This window comes from Bombina bombina, chromosome 1 (assembly GCF_027579735.1).
Source record: "Bombina bombina isolate aBomBom1 chromosome 1, aBomBom1.pri, whole genome shotgun sequence".
Taxonomy (NCBI): Eukaryota; Metazoa; Chordata; class Amphibia; order Anura; family Bombinatoridae; genus Bombina; species Bombina bombina.
In genome coordinates this window covers 272,550,936-272,569,727 of record NC_069499.1, presented here as the reverse complement: position 1 = coordinate 272,569,727, position 18,792 = coordinate 272,550,936, and the positions used below count along the sequence as shown (strand labels likewise).

The following is an 18,792-nucleotide window of genomic DNA, read 5'->3' as shown; positions in this document are numbered from 1 at the left end:
AATTGGCTAGGTTAGCGGCTAAGAATTCTGGGTTTGCTATTGTGGCGCGCAGAGCGCTTTGGTTGAAATCTTGGTCAGCTGATGCGTCTTCCAAGAACAAGCTACTTAACATTCCTTTCAAGGGGAAAACGCTGTTTGGCCCTGACTTGAAAGAGATTATCTCTGATATCACTGGGGGTAAGGGCCACGCCCTTCCTCAGGATCGGCCTTTCAAGGCCAAAAATAAACCTGATTTTCGTCCCTTTCGTAGAAACGGACCAGCCCAAAGTGCTACGTCCTCTAAGCAAGAGGGTAATACTTCTCAAGCCAGCTTGGAGACCAATGCAAGGCTGGAACAAGGGAAAGCAGGCCAAGAAACCTGCCACTGCTACCAAGACAGCATGAAATGTTGGCCCCCGATCCGGGACCGGATCTGGTGGGGGGCAGACTCTCTCTCTTCGCTCGGGCTTGGGCAAGAGATGTTCTGGATCCTTGGGCGCTAGAAATAGTCTCCCAAGGTTATCTTCTGGAATTCAAGGGGCTTCCCCCAAGGGGGAGGTTCCACAGGTCTCAGTTGTCTTCAGACCACATAAAAAGACAGGCATTCTTACGTTGTGTAGAAGACCTGTTAAAAATGGGAGTGATTCATCCTGTTCCATTAGGAGAACAAGGGATGGGGTTCTACTCCAATCTGTTCGTAGTTCCCAAAAAAGAGGGAACGTTCAGACCAATCTTAGATCTCAAGATCTTAAACAAGTTTCTCAAGGTTCCATCGTTCAAAATGGAAACCATTCGAACAATTCTTCCTTCCATCCAGGAAGGTCAATTCATGACCACGGTGGATTTAAAGGATGCGTATCTACATATTCCTATCCACAAGGAACATCATCGGTTCCTAAGGTTCGCATTCCTGGACAAGCATTACCAGTTCGTGGCGCTTCCTTTCGGATTAGCCACTGCTCCAAGGATTTTCACAAAGGTATTAGGGTCCCTTCTAGCTGTGCTAAGACCAAGGGGCATTGCTGTAGTACCTTACTTGGACGACATTCTGATTCAAGCGTCGTCCCTTTCTCAAGCAAAGGCTCACACGGACATTGTCCTGGCCTTTCTCAGATCTCACGGATGGAAAGTGAACGTGGAAAAGAGTTCTCTATCTCCGTCAACAAGGGTTCCCTTCTTAGGGACAATAATAGACTCCTTAGAAATGAGGATTTTTCTGACAGAGGCCAGAAAAACAAAACTTCTAGACTCTTGTCGGATACTTCATTCCGTTCCTCTTCCTTCCATAGCGCAGTGCATGGAAGTGATAGGTTTGATGGTAGCGGCAATGGACATAGTTCCTTTTGCGCGCATTCATCTAAGACCATTACAACTGTGCATGCTCAGTCAGTGGAATGGGGACTATACAAACTTGTCTCCGAGGATACAAGTAAATCAGAGGACCAGAGACTCACTCCGTTGGTGGCTGTCCCTGGACAACCTGTCACAAGGGATGACCTTCCGCAGACCAGAGTGGGTCATTGTCACGACCGACGCCAGTCTGATGGGCTGGGGCGCGGTCTGGGGATCCCTGAAAGCTCAGGGTCTTTGGTCTCGGGAAGAATCTCTTCTACCGATAAATATTCTGGAACTGAGAGCGATATTCAATGCTCTCAAGGCTTGGCCTCAGCTAGCGAGGGCCAAGTTCATACGGTTTCAATCAGACAACATGACAACTGTTGCGTACATCAACCATCAGGGGGGAACAAGGAGTTCCCTGGCGATGGAAGAAGTGACCAAAATCATTCTATGGGCGGAGTCTCACTCCTGCCACCTGTCTGCTATCCACATCCCAGGAGTGGAAAATTGGGAAGCGGATTTTCTGAGTCGTCAGACATTGCATCCGGGGGAGTGGGAACTCCATCCGGAAATCTTTGCCCAAGTCACTCAACTGTGGGGCATTCCAGACATGGATCTGATGGCCTCTCGTCAGAACTTCAAAGTTCCTTGCTACGGGTCCAGATCCAGGGATCCCAAGGCGGCTCTAGTGGATGCACTAGTAGCACCTTGGACCTTCAAACTAGCTTATGTATTCCCGCCGTTTCCTCTCATCCCCAGGCTGGTAGCCAGGATCAATCAGGAAAGGGCGTCGGTGATCTTGATAGCTCCTGCGTGGCCACGCAGGACTTGGTATGCAGATCTGGTGAATATGTCATCGGCTCCACCATGGAAGCTACCTTTGAGACGAGACCTTCTTGTTCAAGGTCCGTTCGAACATCCGAATCTGGTCTCACTCCAGCTGACTGCTTGGAGATTGAACGCTTGATCTTATCGAAGCGAGGGTTCTCAGATTCTGTTATCGATACTCTTGTTCAGGCCAGAAAGCCTGTAACTAGAAAGATTTACCACAAAATTTGGAAAAAATATATCTGTTGGTGTGAATCTAAAGGATTCCCTTGGGACAAGGTTAAGATTCCTAAGATTCTATCCTTCCTTCAAGAAGGATTGGAAAAAGGATTATCTGCAAGTTCCCTGAAGGGACAGATTTCTGCCTTGTCTGTGTTACTTCACAAAAAGCTGGCAGCTGTGCCAGATGTTCAAGCCTTTGTTCAGGCTCTGGTTAGAATCAAGCCTGTTTACAAACCTTTGACTCCTCCTTGGAGTCTCAACTTAGTTCTTTCAGTTCTTCAGGGGGTTCCGTTTGAACCCTTACATTCCGTTGATATTAAGTTATTATCTTGGAAAGTTTTGTTTTTGGTTGCAATTTCTTCTGCTAGAAGAGTTTCAGAATTATCTGCTCTGCAGTGTTCTCCTCCTTATCTGGTGTTCCATGCAGATAAGGTGGTTTTACGTACTAAACCTGGTTTTCTTCCAAAAGTTGTTTCTAACAAAAACATTAACCAGGAGATTATCGTACCTTCTCTGTGTCCGAAACCAGTTTCGAAGAAGGAACGTTTGTTGCACAATTTGGATGTTGTTCGCGCTCTAAAATTCTATTTAGATGCTACAAAGGATTTTAGACAAACATCTTCCTTGTTTGTTGTTTATTCCGGTAAAAGGAGAGGTCAAAAAGCAACTTCTACCTCTCTCTCTTTTTGGATTAAAAGCATCATCAGATTGGCTTACGAGACTGCCGGACGGCAGCCTCCCGAAAGAATCACAGCTCATTCCACTAGGGCTGTGGCTTCCACATGGGCCTTCAAGAACGAGGCTTCTGTTGATCAGATATGTAGGGCAGCGACTTGGTCTTCACTGCACACTTTTACCAAATTTTACAAGTTTGATACTTTTGCTTCTTCTGAGGCTATTTTTGGGAGAAAGGTTTTGCAAGCCGTGGTGCCTTCCATCTAGGTGACCTGATTTGCTCCCTCCCATCATCCGTGTCCTAAAGCTTTGGTATTGGTTCCCACAAGTAAGGATGACGCCGTGGACCGGACACACCTATGTTGGAGAAAACAGAATTTATGTTTACCTGATAAATTACTTTCTCCAACGGTGTGTCCAGTCCACGGCCCGCCCTGGTTTTTTAATCAGGTCTGATAATTTATTTTCTTTAACTACAGTCACCACGGTATCATATGGTTTCTCCTATGCAAATATTCCTCCTTAACGTCGGTCGAATGACTGGGGTAGGCGGAGCCTAGGAGGGATCATGTGACCAGCTTTGCTGGGCTCTTTGCCATTTCCTGTTGGGGAAGAGAATATCCCACAAGTAAGGATGACGCCGTGGACCGGACACACCGTTGGAGAAAGTAATTTATCAGGTAAACATAAATTCTGTTTTTAGCCAATTAGTGCTGGTTTCTGCATTACTCCACAAGAGCGAGCAAGCACTGTCTTGATTGTGAAAAGCTAATACAATGCACTGCAATATAGGTGGCCTGCAGTGCGTTGCAGTTAGAAACAAGCAGAGATATTTGAATTTTAGAGATTATAAAGTATTTTAATATAACCTTGTTGGTTGTGCAAAGCTGGGGAATATGGGTATTAAAGGAGTTGGCTATGTTTTTAAACAATAAAAAAAATCAAGTAGACTGTCCTGTTGGGTAAAAAAAGTGTTGGGAGAAATTGTCAATACAAATTATGTATATACCTTTCTCCAACATAGGTGTGTCCGGTCCACGGCGTCATCCTTACTTGTGGGATATTCTCCTCCCCAACAGGAAATGGCAAAGAGCCCAGCAAAGCTGGTCACATGATCCCTCCTAGGCTCCGCCTACCCCAGTCATTCTCTTTGCCGTTGTACAGGCAACATCTCCACGGAGATGGCTTAGAGTTTTTTAGTGTTTAACTGTAGTTTTTATTATTCAATCAAGAGTTTGTTATTTTGAAATAGTGCTGGTATGTACTATTTACTCAGAAACAGAAAAGAGATGAAGATTTCTGTTTGTATGAGGAAAATGATTTTAGCAACCGTAACTAAAATCCATGGCTGTTCCACACAGGACTGTTGAGAGCAATTAACTTCAGTTGGGGGAACAGTATGCAGTCTCTTGCTGCTTGAGGTATGACACATTCTAACAAGACGATGTAATGCTGGAAGCTGTCATTTTCCCTATGGGATCCGGTAAGCCATGTTTATTACGATCGTAAATAAGGGCTTCACAAGGGCTTATTAAGACTGTAGACTTTTTTTGGGCTAAATCGATTCATTATTAACACATATTTAGCCTTGAGGAATCATTTTATCTGGGTATTTTGATATAATAATATCGGCAGGCACTGTATTAGACACCTTATACCTTAGGGGCTTTCCCAAAGCATAAGCAGAGCCTCATTTTCGCGCCGGTGTGGCGCACTTGTTTTTGAGAGGCATGGCATGCAGTCGCATGTGAGAGGAGCTCTGACACTTAGAAAAGACTTTCTGAAGGCGTCATTTGGTATCGTATTCCCCTTTGGGCTTGGTTGGGTCTCAGCAAAGCAGATACCAGGGACTGTAAAGGGGTTAAAGTTTAAAACGGCTCCGGTTCCGTTATTTTAAGGGTTAAAGCTTCCAAATTTGGTGTGCAATACTTTTAAGGCTTTAAGACACTGTGGTGAAAATTTGGTGAATTTTGCACAATTCCTTTATGTTTTTTCACAATTGCAGTAATAAAGTGTGTTCAGTTTAAAATTTAAAGTGACAGTAACGGTTTTATTTTAAAACGTTTTTTGTACTTTGTTATCAAGTTTATGCCTGTTTAACATGTCTGAACTACCAGATAGACTGTGTTCTGAATGTGGGGAAGCCAGAATTCCTATTCATTTAAATAAATGTGATTTATGTGATAATGACAATGATGCCCAAGATGATTCCTCAAGTGAGGGGAGTAAGCATGGTACTGCATCATTCCCTCCTTCGTCTACACGAGTCTTGCCCACTCAGGAGGCCCCTAGTACATCTAGCGCGCCAATACGCCTTACTATGCAACAATTAACGGCTGTAATGGATAATTCTGTCAAAAACATTTTAGCCCAAATGAACACTTGTCAGCGTAAGCGCGGCTGCTCTGTTTTAGATACTGAAGAGCATGGCAACGCTGATACTAATATCTCTGAAGGGCCCCTAACCCAGTCTGATGGGGCCAGGGAAGTTTTGTCTGAGGGAGAAATTACTGATTCAGGGAACATTTCTCAACAGGCTGAACCTGATGTGATTGCATTTAAATTTAAGTTGGAACATCTCCGCATTCTGCTTAAGGAGGTATTATCCACTCTGGATGATTGTGACAAGTTGGTCATCCCAGAGAAACTATGTAAAATGGACAAGTTCCTAGAGGTGCCGGGGCTCCCAGAAGCTTTTCCTATACCCAAGCGGGTGGCGGACATTGTTAATAAAGAATGGGAAAGGCCCGGTATTCCTTTCGTCCCTCCCCCCATATTTAAAAAATTGTTTCCTTTGGTCGACCCTAGAAAGGACTTATGGCAGACAGTCCCCAAGGTCGAGGGGGCGGTTTCCACTTTAAACAAACGCACCACTATACCCATAGAGGATAGTTGTGCTTTCAAAGATCCTATGGATAAAAAATTAGATGGTTTGCTTAAAAAGATGTTTGTTCAGCAGGGTTACCTTCTACAACCAATTGCATGCATTGTCCCTGTCGCTACAGCCGCATGTTTCTGGTTCGATGAGCTGATAAAGGCGGTCGATAGTGATTCTCTTCCTTATGAGGAGATTATGGACAGAATCAATGCTCTCAAATTGGCTAATTCTTTCACCCTAGACGCCACTTTACAATTGGCTAGGTTAGCGGCTAAGAATTCTGGGTTTGCTATTGTGGCGCGCAGAGCGCTTTGGTTGAAATCTTGGTCGGCTGATGCGTCTTCCAAGAACAAGCTACTTAACATTCCTTTCAAGGGGAAAACGCTGTTTGGCCCTGACTTGAAAGAGATTATCTCTGATATCACTGGGGGTAAGGGCCACGCCCTTCCTCAGGATCGGCCTTTCAAGGCAAAAAATAAACCTACTTTTCGTCCCTTTCGTAGAAACGGACCAGCCCGAGGTGCTACGTCCTCTAAGCAAGAGGGTAATACTCCTCAAGCCAAGCCAGCTTGGAGACCAATGCAAGGCTGGAACAAGGGAAAGCAGGCCAAGAAACCTGCCACTGCTACCAAGACTGCATGAAAAGTTGGCCCCCGATCCGGGACCGGATCTGGTGGGGGGCAGACTCTCTCTCTTCGCTCAGGCTTGGGCAAGAGATGTTCTGGATCCTTGGGCGCTAGAAATAGTCTCCCAAGGTTATCTTCTGGAATTCAAGGGACTTCCCCCAAGGGGGAGGTTCCACAGGTCTCAGTTGTCTTCAGACCACATAAAAAGACAGGCATTCTTACATTGTGTAGAAGACCTGTTAAAAATGGGAGTGATTCATCCTGTTCCATTAAGAGAACAAGGGATGGGGTTCTACTCCAATCTGTTCATAGTTCCCAAAAAAGAGGGAACGTTCAGACCAATCTTAGATCTCAAGATCTTAAACAAGTTTCTCAAGGTTCCATCGTTCAAGATGGAAACCATTCGAACTATTCTTCCTTCCATCCAGGAAGGTCAATTCATGACCACGGTGGATTTAAAGGATGCGTATCTACATATTCCTATCCACAAGGAACATCATCGGTTCCTAAGGTTCGCATTCCTGGACAAACATTACCAGTTCGTGGCGCTTCCTTTCGGATTAGCCACTGCTCCAAGGATTTTCACAAAGGTACTAGGGTCCCTTCTAGCTGTGCTAAGACCAAGGGGCATTGCTGTAGTACCTTACTTGGACGACATTCTGATTCAAGCGTCGTCCCTTCCTCAAGCAAAGGCTCACACGGACATTGTCCTGGCCTTTCTCAGATCTCACGGATGGAAAGTGAACGTGGAAAAGAGTTCTCTATCCCCGTCAACAAGGGTTCCCTTCTTGGGAACAATAATAGACTCCTTAGAAATGAGGATTTTTCTGACAGAGGCCAGAAAAACAAAGCTTCTAGACTCTTGTCGGATACTTCATTCCGTTCCTCTTCCTTCCATAGCTCAGTGCATGGAAGTGATCGGGTTGATGGTAGCGGCAATGGACATAGTTCCTTTTGCGCGCATTCATCTAAGACCATTACAACTGTGCATGCTCAGTCAGTGGAATGGGGATTATACAGACTTGTCTCCGAAGATACAAGTAAATCAGAGGACCAGAGACTCACTCCGTTGGTGGCTGTCCCTGGACAACCTGTCACAAGGGATGACATTCCGCAGACCAGAGTGGGTCATTGTCACGACCGACGCCAGTCTGATGGGCTGGGGCGCGGTCTGGGGAGCCCTGAAAGCTCAGGGTCTTTGGTCTCGGGAAGAATCTCTTCTACCGATAAATATTCTGGAACTGAGAGCGATATTCAATACTCTCAAGGCTTGGCCTCAGCTAGCGAGGGCCAAGTTCATACGGTTTCAATCAGACAACATGACAACTGTTGCGTACATCAACCATCAGGGGGGAACAAGGAGTTCTCTAGCGATGGAAGAAGTGACCAAAATCGTTCTATGGGCGGAGTCTCACTCCTGCCACCTGTCCGCTATCCACATCCCAGGAGTGGAAAATTGGGAAGCGGATTTTCTGAGTCGTCAGACATTGCATCCGGGGGAGTGGGAACTCCATCCGGAAATCTTTGCCCAAGTCACTCAGCTGTGGGGCATTCCAGACATGGATCTGATGGCCTCTCGTCAGAACTTCAAAGTTCCTTGCTACGGGTCCAGATCCAGGGATCCCAAGGCGGCTCTAGTGGATGCACTAGTAGCACCTTGGACCTTCAAACTAGCTTATGTGTTCCCGCCGTTTCCTCTCATCCCCAGGCTGGTAGCCAGGATCAATCAGGAGAGGGCGTCGGTGATCTTGATAGCTCCTGCGTGGCCACGCAGGACTTGGTATGCAGATCTGGTGAATATGTCATCGGCTCCACCTTGGAAGCTACCTTTGAGACGAGACCTTCTTGTTCAGGGTCCGTTCGAACATCCGAACCTGGTTTCACTCCAGCTGACTGCTTGGAGATTGAACGCTTGATCTTATCGAAGCGAGGGTTCTCAGATTCTGTTATCGATACTCTTGTTCAGGCCAGAAAGCCTGTAACTAGAAAAATTTACCACAAAATTTGGAAAAAATATATCTGTTGGTGTGAATCTAAAGGATTCCCTTGGGACAAGGTTAAGATTCCTAAGATTCTATCCTTCCTTCAAGAAGGATTGGAAAAAGGATTATCTGCAAGTTCCCTGAAGGGACAGATTTCTGCCTTGTCTGTGTTACTTCACAAGAAGCTGGCAGCTGTGCCAGATGTTCAAGCCTTTGTTCAGGCTCTGGTTAGAATTAAGCCTGTTTACAAACCTTTGACTCCTCCTTGGAGTCTCAATTTAGTTCTTTCAGTTCTTCAGGGGGTTCCGTTTGAACCCTTACATTCCGTTGATATTAAGTTATTATCTTGGAAAGTTTTGTTTTTAGTTGCAATCTCTTCTGCTAGAAGAGTTTCAGAATTATCTGCTCTGCAGTGTTCTCCTCCTTATCTGGTGTTCCATGCAGATAAGGTGGTTTTACGTACTAAGCCTGGTTTTCTTCCAAAAGTTGTTTCTAACAAAAACATTAACCAGGAGATTATCGTACCTTCTCTGTGTCCGAAACCAGTTTCAAAGAAGGAACGTTTGTTGCACAATTTGGATGTTGTTCGCGCTCTAAAATTCTATTTAGATGCTACAAAGGATTTTAGACAAACATCTTCCTTGTTTGTTGTTTATTCTGGTAAAAGGAGAGGTCAAAAAGCAACTTCTACCTCTCTCTCTTTTTGGATTAAAAGCATCATCAGATTGGCTTACGAGACTGCCGGACGGCAGCCTCCCGAAAGAATCACAGCTCATTCCACTAGGGCTGTGGCTTCCACATGGGCCTTTAAGAACGAGGCTTCTGTTGATCAGATATGTAGGGCAGCGACTTGGTCTTCACTGCACACTTTTACCGAATTTTACAAGTTTGATACTTTTGCTTCTTCTGAGGCTATTTTTGGGAGAAAGGTTTTGCAAGCCGTGGTGCCTTCCATTTAGGTGACCTGATTTGCTCCCTCCCTTCATCCGTGTCCTAAAGCTTTGGTATTGGTTCCCACAAGTAAGGATGACGCCGTGGACCGGACACACCTATGTTGGAGAAAACAGAATTTATGTTTACCTGATAAATTACTTTCTCCAACGGTGTGTCCGGTCCACGGCCCGCCCTGGTTTTTTTAATCAGGTCTGATAATTTATTTTCTTTAACTACAGTCACCACGGTATCATATGGTTTCTCCTATGCAAATATTCCTCCTTAACGTCGGTCGAATGACTGGGGTAGGCGGAGCCTAGGAGGGATCATGTGACCAGCTTTGCTGGGCTCTTTGCCATTTCCTGTTGGGGAGGAGAATATCCCACAAGTAAGGATGACGCCGTGGACCGGACACACCGTTGGAGAAAGTAATTTATCAGGTAAACATAAATTCTGTTTTTTACGTTTGCAGATAAGGGTTAACTAATTAGGGTGCATACAGCTGGTGAACAAGGGCTGGGAGCAGCCTGAAACGTGTACGGCTATGCTTTTCCCATTGTTCATACCTGATTTGTTCTAATGTTTGTTTTATGGAGATCCTAATGTTTTTAACTTTTGGATATTTATTCAAATTTAAGCCTTTTTTACATTTTGCTTCCTTGGCTCCTGATGCAGACTAGAGTGCAGAGGATTGAATTTGTTAATACAGTGACATCACTCCAACAGAGGCGGATCTCCTGCACTTATCATGTGGCTAAGCCTCCATACTATGCCGACGCTGAAGAATGCCAAAGGAGACAGGCTCCCGCGTGCTACAGTATTCATATTCGAAAGTTCTAGTACAGATACAGAACCATTTTCTAAATACAGAGTGCTGATGGAAACACTGTAGATAATAATAACAGATATACTGGGTTAGTTGTGATGTTTGATACGTTAGGAAAAAAATAAAATGTAAAGAGCCTGATTCATGAATATCTCTATTTCACAGCTAGTTCCCATAAAGGATATTTTCTCAGAATGTAATGTTTCATAATATTCTGCTCATTATTATCAGTTATTTGTAGAGCACCAACAGATTATGCAGCGCTATAAACATAGGCATGAAATGCAGGTAACATTTATAGGGAACAAGTGGGTAAAGGGCCCTGCCAAGCATTGCACTGTTATAGTCGGCTCCAATGAAGGTGATCTGCAAAAAGCTGGGATCATAGGCTTAGATGCTAAGGGGCTTCAAGGGGATAACACAGGAGGAGCGGAACTGAGGTTAGAAAAGGTTAGCGTATGATGTGTCTCCCCTTGAACAGTAGAGTCTTTAGAGAACGCTTGAAACTTTCAAAACTAGGGGAGTTTATTGTGGAACAAGGCACAGAGTTCCACAAAATAGGGACCAGTCTGGAAAAGTCCTGTAGACGTGAATGTGAGGAGGTAGCAAAAGAGGAGGAGAGGAAGGGATTGGTAGAGGGGTGCACCAGATGAAGAGTGCTGTGTAAGGAAGATTAGCCTGGCAGAGGCATTCATTCTGGATTGTAAAGGAGCTAGATGTAGGCTAGGGAGACCAGGGAAGATAGAGTTGCAGTAGTCAAGGCTGGAAAGAATAAGAGACTGGATTCAAATCTTTGTGTCTGTGTGAGGAAGACGCACTTTATACATTGATAGTTTAGCAAAAATAGCAGCCTTGAGAAGGAAAATAAGCAGGTGTCACAAATATGGTGTCACGCATGCGTATTTTCAGACACTTCTAGCAACGCATGCGCATATGTTAATGATCTACTGCTTCAGCTGCACACTTCATCAACAGTGCGCCAGATGCCGACAAAGAGGCGCGTGACGTAGGACTGGGCATGGCGCAACAGACTGCTGAAGACTGAAGGGGGCTGTGGTAGCAGTTTGCAGCTCAATTATGACATGTTTAATAAATGTGCATGCATTGTTGCTGATATACAAAAATGGAAGACTGCAGCTTCACAGTGCATTGAGCATACGAGTGCCCACAAGTTGCAGTGCGCATGCCGAAACTGAGCACTGTCACTTATTTAAATATTCAAATTAAAACATCACCGCTGCAGTGTAATTGGATGAAGGGCTGTCATAGATTATCTGAAACTCCAGCCTCAATTTGTGGGCGGGTGTTACGGCTGTTTACAGGGGTAAATAAAATGTAATTTTTGAACACGTAAAAGCTTAGTTTCAAGGTAAGAAACAGTACTTTATAATCTAACACATTGTCTAAGTTTTTATGTATTTTGTACTATGTTCCAATAGTAAAGATTTTTAACCCTTTAAAGGTAAGGCAGAGAAGTCAACGTGGGAGAGAAGGATTACAGGGTTCTACTCCCTAGAGCACTTATATCTAAGTGATTGTTAGACTGAACTTGGGAATAATGAAGACAAAACAGGGAAGGCAACTTGGGAAAGATTACTTACATGGTTCTACTCTCTAGAACGCTTACAATCTAAGTGTTTGTTAGGCTGAAACTTCTTATATGTACAGATATCTGATCTGCACACAGATACAAACGATAACTTATTTATATGCGTGAATATTTGAGTGACATGCTCTATATTGAACCTATATGATATTACATAATATTCCTCTTTGTCATGCGTGCATTTTACTTTGCTCTCGCCGTTTTGCAGGCTCCGGCAGCATTCGGCTTAGTGTCTTTTCTGATGCATGCGGGACTAGAGAGAAATCGTATTCGAAAGCACCTGCTAATCTTTTCCTTGGCAGCTCCTGTTCTTTCAATGTTGACATATGTGGGACTGAGCAAGGTAAGCAATCTAAACATTTGTAAAGGTATAAATATAACATTGTAACACCACATAATAATCTGCTTATGTTCATCATATTTTATTTGTAGAAGAAACATATCTCAAGACATTAGTCTGTCTTCCACACACATTGCAATGTATGTTTGATCTATAGATATAGCACTAGCACAGCTTCTAGCATACTTAGTATAACATCATGTTAGTATAATCTAGTTGGGTTTTAACTACTTTACTAAAGTGATAATGTAGGGTTGAGCAGTATCTTGCCTAGAATTTAGTAAATCATTTGGCATTTTCCCACACAACAAACTAGACTACATTGCCTTGCACTATATTCAGGAATAGTTAAACGAATAGAATGTTGATTTAAAGGGACAGTTTACTCAAACAATTTCTCCCCTTTAATTTGTTCCCAATGATCCACTTTACCTGCTGGAGTGTATTAAATTGTTTACAAGTATTTCCATTACCCTTATATTGGCATATGAAATAGTTTATTAAGCCTGTGGTATCCCCACCCATTCTGAAAGTTTTTGGTCTTGAGGCCAAGCTGTGTTAACACAGCCAGCAGAAGATATTACACTCCCAGTGGGTTATAGAAGAGATAAGGTAATACAATGTTAATTTTCCGCTGTTCTCTCCAAGTATTGGTGATTGGTTTATGGACAGATATAAGATAAAGAAGCATGTATATGTACACAATGTGATAAAGTAATGCGATCTGATTATACCTACAAGCTCAACCCATTTTATTAGGTTATGGCTTCAAAACACAAAATCAGCTACTTCATATACACAAATAAGCCTTAAAAAAAGCAAATCTCATACATATTATACCCAGCAGCTGGTAAAAAAAGTAATTGGAAACACATTAAGGGAACAACTATTTTATAATATACTGTCACTTTAAGAATAGGTTGATTTTAATCAGTTACCTATAGTGTACCTTGGAGTACAGTGCATAGGTCTTTTAGGTTTAAAGTATTCAGCTCTAATACAAGTAGCAGGCTACAATGGAAGCTTGTCTTTTTATAGATATCATTTTTTTGGAAAAATGTGTTTACATTTGAAGAGGGTTAAATCTAATTAATAGCAATATAAAAAACTGGGGGATTAGGCAAGTGAGAGGGATAAAAAAATGTAACGCTGCAAAGTTAAAAATTATGTTTTCTAAACTTGGTTCTTTACCGATAGCTACAATATAAAGGTTGCTAAACTGTATATCTCAGTAGGTAGAGACATAGGATGAATTAGTTTTATAGGAAGGGGTAATAGCAGCAGAAATATTATGGTCATTTTGCCATGTTGCTGATCAATATTTGGGCCTCATCTTGAATATCATGTATGTTTTTGGAGAGCATAGCTCCACTATTATAAAAATAAACTAGAACCTGTTCAAAGGAGGGGCTACTAAACTGGTATATGGTCTAAAAATTGTAATTTTAAATCAGTGTTTCTCAACTCCAGTCCTCAGGACCCTTAACAGGCCAGAGTTTCATTATATCTTAACTAGAGCACAGGTGAAATAATCATCTGAAGGGTGAGAGCATGTTGGTAACCATGGTTACTGATCAGCTGATTATTTCACCTGTGCTCTAGTTAAGATATAATGAATACCTGTTAAGGGTTCTGAGGACTGGAGTTGAGAAACACTCGTCTAAATTGTATAGTTGTTGCTTTGGACATGCTGTGCAGGAATGTAGTAATAAATGTACTGGGCCTTTATGAAACTCAAAGCAAGCTAACATTAAAACATACCCACCTACCCCTGCACACCATGTTTACCTATGGCTAAATTTGTAGGCTATCCTGAAATTTGTTGGAACACCTCAAAACAAACTGAGATTTCACTATTGCATTACAAACCTACTATACATTGTACAAATCATATTTTCCCTAAACCAGATAATTCGCTAAAAAATTAAACTCTTTGTTTGATAAATGTAGAGTAAGCCCAACTGTCTTGTTAACAAATTAGTTTTGGCCTCCATTGTAATAAATCCGTTTATGGTGCCTATTCCATTGGGGTTTATAGATTAGAATACAATTGGTAGCAGAATGTAAGCTCCATTTAAAAGGCTTCTTTAATCGAACAGTTACATGCAAGAAAATAACTATAAATCATTTCATTTTCAATTTTGTTTGCTCATTCATCACCTCTTCCTCCCACAGAGCAGTAAAGAAGCCCTCTCTGAGGTCAACGCCACTGGAGTTGCTATGCTTTTCTCTGCTGGGACATTCCTTTATGTGGCTACTGTGCACGTGCTCCCAGAGGTCGGAGGAATGGGACACAGTCACAAGGCAGATGCAGCTGCTGGGAAGGGACTAAGTCGCATGGAAGTGTTTGCCCTGGTTTTAGGATGTCTCATCCCTCTTGTCATATCTATAGGACATCAACACTGAACGGTGGAAACAAAACGAAGTGCCAGCATGGTCCAGAGCTCTTCATTTCATGGCAGATTCCTGGGCTAGATCTTTGCGTACATTCACATTATCTATTCTGTAGTCAGAAAAGACTTTTAACAGAATCGGGAAATCCTGCTGGGTTGGTTTTAATGGTCTATTAATTTGGAACCAAACTTTTGATTTGTATATAAATCTACATTTTTAATTGTTTCTCCTGTTTTTTTGTTGTTGCTATTTTAGCGATGTTTAGGTTGCTTTGCCCTCAAGAAGCCAAAATGAAGGTGATTTTCTCTGACCAAGGATTATATTCTAGTGTTATCTGAAGCTCTATTTGTGTGTTGTCTGACTGTAGACTGAGATTACATACAGTAGGGAAATGTAATTACCTCAGTCTGCTTTTACGAATGCCAAGCCTTTCTTAAACAGCAGCAGTGTGAGTGTCCTCACAATAAGCTCACCTACAATAAACTGGCCCTTGGATTAGTCATGAGGGTTACAAATGTTTCTAGTCCATGAATGACTGCATGAGACACTAATAATGCAGCTTATATTTAATGTTAAGTCAATATTTAATTGTTTGGGGTCTTAGTGACAGTGTTCTTTACCTAACATCCCAAGAGCAGGAAATTACTGAACCATAACAGTGTGATAATCATCAGTAGAAATGAGACCTCACTAGCCATGCTTATTTATTGGAGAGCAGAACAATATTTTATGTCCTCTGTCGTGATTTCTCCTATCTGATGCATTGAGCACTCGAGAAACAAATGCTGCCACAAAACCTGTACTCCAGTGTTTCTTTTGAAGTGTTTAAAATGCTGTCTTGTGACTAAAGTATGTTTGCATAGAGAAGGATTTTCTGATACCGTATTTTACTGGTGGAATGTGTGATCTTCATTAGGGCTGAGCACTTTAAACTTTTTTCATATTGTTTAATCTCGACATCTTCATCTGCTTATTCATTTGTGAAACGAATACTGAATATGACCATGAACAGTGGCATTAGGCTATATTCTGCACCAGATGTGAATAAATGTGCAGCACACAGATCTGGATTTGCAAACAAATAGATCTGGTGCTGAAAATGGCTGAACGCCTTTGCTAAAGGCCATATTTGGCACTTGTCAAAATTAAACTTGCATGATTCAGATAGAAGTAAATTTAAAAGTTTCCTCAAATTAAATGCTCTATTTTCAAATGTGTTGTTGAAATGGAATACGCACATATCCTACACTTGTGGGAGCTAGCTGCTGATTGGTGCCTGCACACATTTGTCTCTTGTGATTGGCTAACTATATGTGTTGAGCTAGCTGCTAGTAGTGCAATGCTGTTCCTTCAGCTAAGGATAACGAGAATGAAGTACATTTGATAATAGAAATAAATTGGAAAGTTGTTTAAAATGGTATGTACTATCCGAATCATGAAAGGAAATGTTGGGGTTTCTTGTCCCTTTAAAGGAACACTGAACCCAATTTTTTTCTTTCTTGGTTCAGACAGAACATGCAATTTTAAGCAACTTTCTAATTTACTCCTATTATCAATTTTTCTTCGTTCTCTTGCTATCTTTATTTGAAAAAGAAGGCATCTAAGCTTTTTTTGGTTCAGAACTCTGGACAGCTTTTTTTTTTTTTTATAGGTGGATGAATTTATCCACCAATCAGTAAGGACAACCCAGGTTGTGTACCAAAAATGGGCTGGCATCTAAACTTACATTCTTGCATTTCAAATAAAGATACAAAGAGAATGAAGAAAATTTGATAATAGGAGTAAATTAGAAAGTTGCTTAAAATGTCATGCTCTATCTGAATCATAAAAGAAAAAAATTGGGTTCAGTGTCCCTTTAACTATTCAAGATTTGTGTTTTCAATAAAACATCTAGCTCACAGAAAGCATAGACTTGGCAGATCACCTCTGGTTGCATATACTGGTTTCCAGTGTTTCTCTTTTGATGCATTTAAACATTTTTCATCTAATTTACAACTTCTCTGTCAAGCCTTTATTGCTTATACTACATGTACAATTATATTACTGTGGGGCCCCTATCCCTTTTTTTTTTATTTTTTATTATTAGGACCTATGATGCTGACCATATTGTCTGTATGAAATGGTAGAGCAGTTAATTGTAATTGCTTCTTTAATGTAAATTATGTGTATTGGTTTAATGATGTTGTACCTTGATCCTCTGCTTATATAGTCGTTACCAAGCTTCAATAGTTATTGTAATTGATTTCAGCTTTTTAACAAACAGGCTTCAGTTAGAGGTGCAACAATTATTTGGTTCTGGTTATGTACAGTGTTTTAAATACATTTTTTCACTTGAGAAGAGATCCTCTAAGCTTGATGATGCCCAGGGGTTCACAGCTCTGGGCTTTTATGTTCTGGTACTGTGCAATATTGACTCACTGACTTCATACATTTTTCCTCAAGGCAAAAAAATAAATAAAATACTGCAAAATCTCACTGGGCATTAAAGGGACATAATACTCATATGCTAAATCACTTGAAACTGATGCAGTATAACTGTAAAAAGCTGACAGGAAAATATTACCTGAGCATCTCTATGTAAAAAAGGAAGATATTTTACCTCACAATTTCCTCAGCTCAGCAGAGTAAGTTCTGTGTAAAAAGTTATACTGAGCTGCTCCCAGCTGCAGGTAAAAAAAGAAAAAGAAATGAACAGCAGCCAATCAGCATCAGCAGTGCTGAGGTCATGAACTATTACTGTGATCTCATGAGATTTGACTTAACTCTCATGAGATTTCATAGTAAGCTTCCTTTACCTGATTGGTGAAATAATATGAGAGTGCACGATGCTAGTCCCTTCAGATGTCCCAGGACAAACACACTAAAATGCTGCTTAGAAATCCTTTACAATGGGAGGTGGCTACTGAGGAACTTTTGAGGTAAAATATCTTTCTTTTTTACATAGAGAAGTTCAGGGGATATTTTCTAGTCGGCTTTTTACAGCTATGCTGCATCACTTTCAAGTGTTTAAACATTTGGGTATTATGGCCCTTTAACCATATTTGCAGAGGGCAAACTCCTTTTGAAGGTCATGTAAATCCCTATGATTGGTGTCTTTAAAGATTTGTGGTAATTGTAGGCTAATTATTGTTCATTTTGTTTTTCATAACTGTCTACCAAATCATATACAAAATCATTCCGTCTTAACTGCCTTATTATATGTTTGTTTTTTTGTTTGTTTTTAACTTTTATTTGTGAATTGTACAAAAAATTTGGTCTGTTTTCTAATATGAATACAGTTGTGTGAGTGTCATGTCCTATGGGTGATAAAATGGTAAATAGTCTAAATAAACGAGCCTCTTTTGTGACCTCAAGGTTATTTTTTGCGGAGGGGAAATTAATGTGGAACTTTTCAATCCCAATATGAACTATCTAAAGAATGAAAATCCAAACAAAAAAAATGTTTCATTTTGCTTGGGGATGCCTATGTCAGAATCAATCTGTTGATTTGGATCTTTGAGATTGCTTCCTGCTACATACCAATTGTGTGCTTATTCTGAGTAAAAAAAACCTCCAAGATCCACACTAAAGAATAGGCATGCATTTTTGTTCATTTGAGAAACACATAACAAATTCTAACTAGTTTTGCCCAAAATTCCTTAATTAAAGGGACAGTAATGTCAAAATTAAACTTTCATGATTGAGATAGGGCATGCAATTTTAAACTACTATCCAATTTACTTTAATCCTACAATTTGCTTTGTTCTCTTGGTATTCTTTGTTGAAGGTTAAACCTAGGTAGGCTCATAGGCTGATTTCTAAACCCTTGAAGGCCGCCTCTTATCTTAGTGCATTTTATTAGCTTTTCACAGCTAAACAGTGCTAGTTTATGTGTGCCATATAGATAGCATTGAGCCAATTCCAGTGGAGTTATGCATGAGTCAGCACTAATTGGCTAAACTGCAAGTTTGCATCCAAGCCTCCGCATACTACTTCCTTAACTCAGTGCTTTTTGCAAGGTAATCACAAAAGTAAAAAGTATATTAAAGGGACATAACTATTTTTCTTTCCTAAGATATGGTGAGTCCACGGCTTGAGTAAGTACTGTTGGGAACATCTCTCCTGGCCAGCAGGAGGAGGCAAAGAGCACCACAATTAAACTGCTAAGTATCACTCCCTTACTCAA

The 18,792-nt window shown here is 41.4% G+C and overlaps 1 protein-coding gene across 2 annotated transcripts in view; it reads left to right on the top strand.

Annotated features, from left to right (window-relative positions):
- SLC39A9 (solute carrier family 39 member 9) overlaps positions 1 to 17,974 on the top strand; it is a 67,075-nt gene extending 49,101 nt beyond the window's left edge. For both annotated transcript variants that reach the window (XM_053697986.1, XM_053697987.1), the window contains 2 exons: positions 12,102 to 12,236; positions 14,409 to 17,974. In XM_053697986.1, coding sequence (XP_053553961.1) covers positions 12,102 to 12,236; positions 14,409 to 14,639 — 366 coding nt within the window. In that variant the 3' untranslated portion in view covers positions 14,640 to 17,974. The remainder of the gene's footprint in view (positions 1 to 12,101; positions 12,237 to 14,408) is intronic.
- Positions 17,975 to 18,792: the final 818 nt, after the last annotated feature.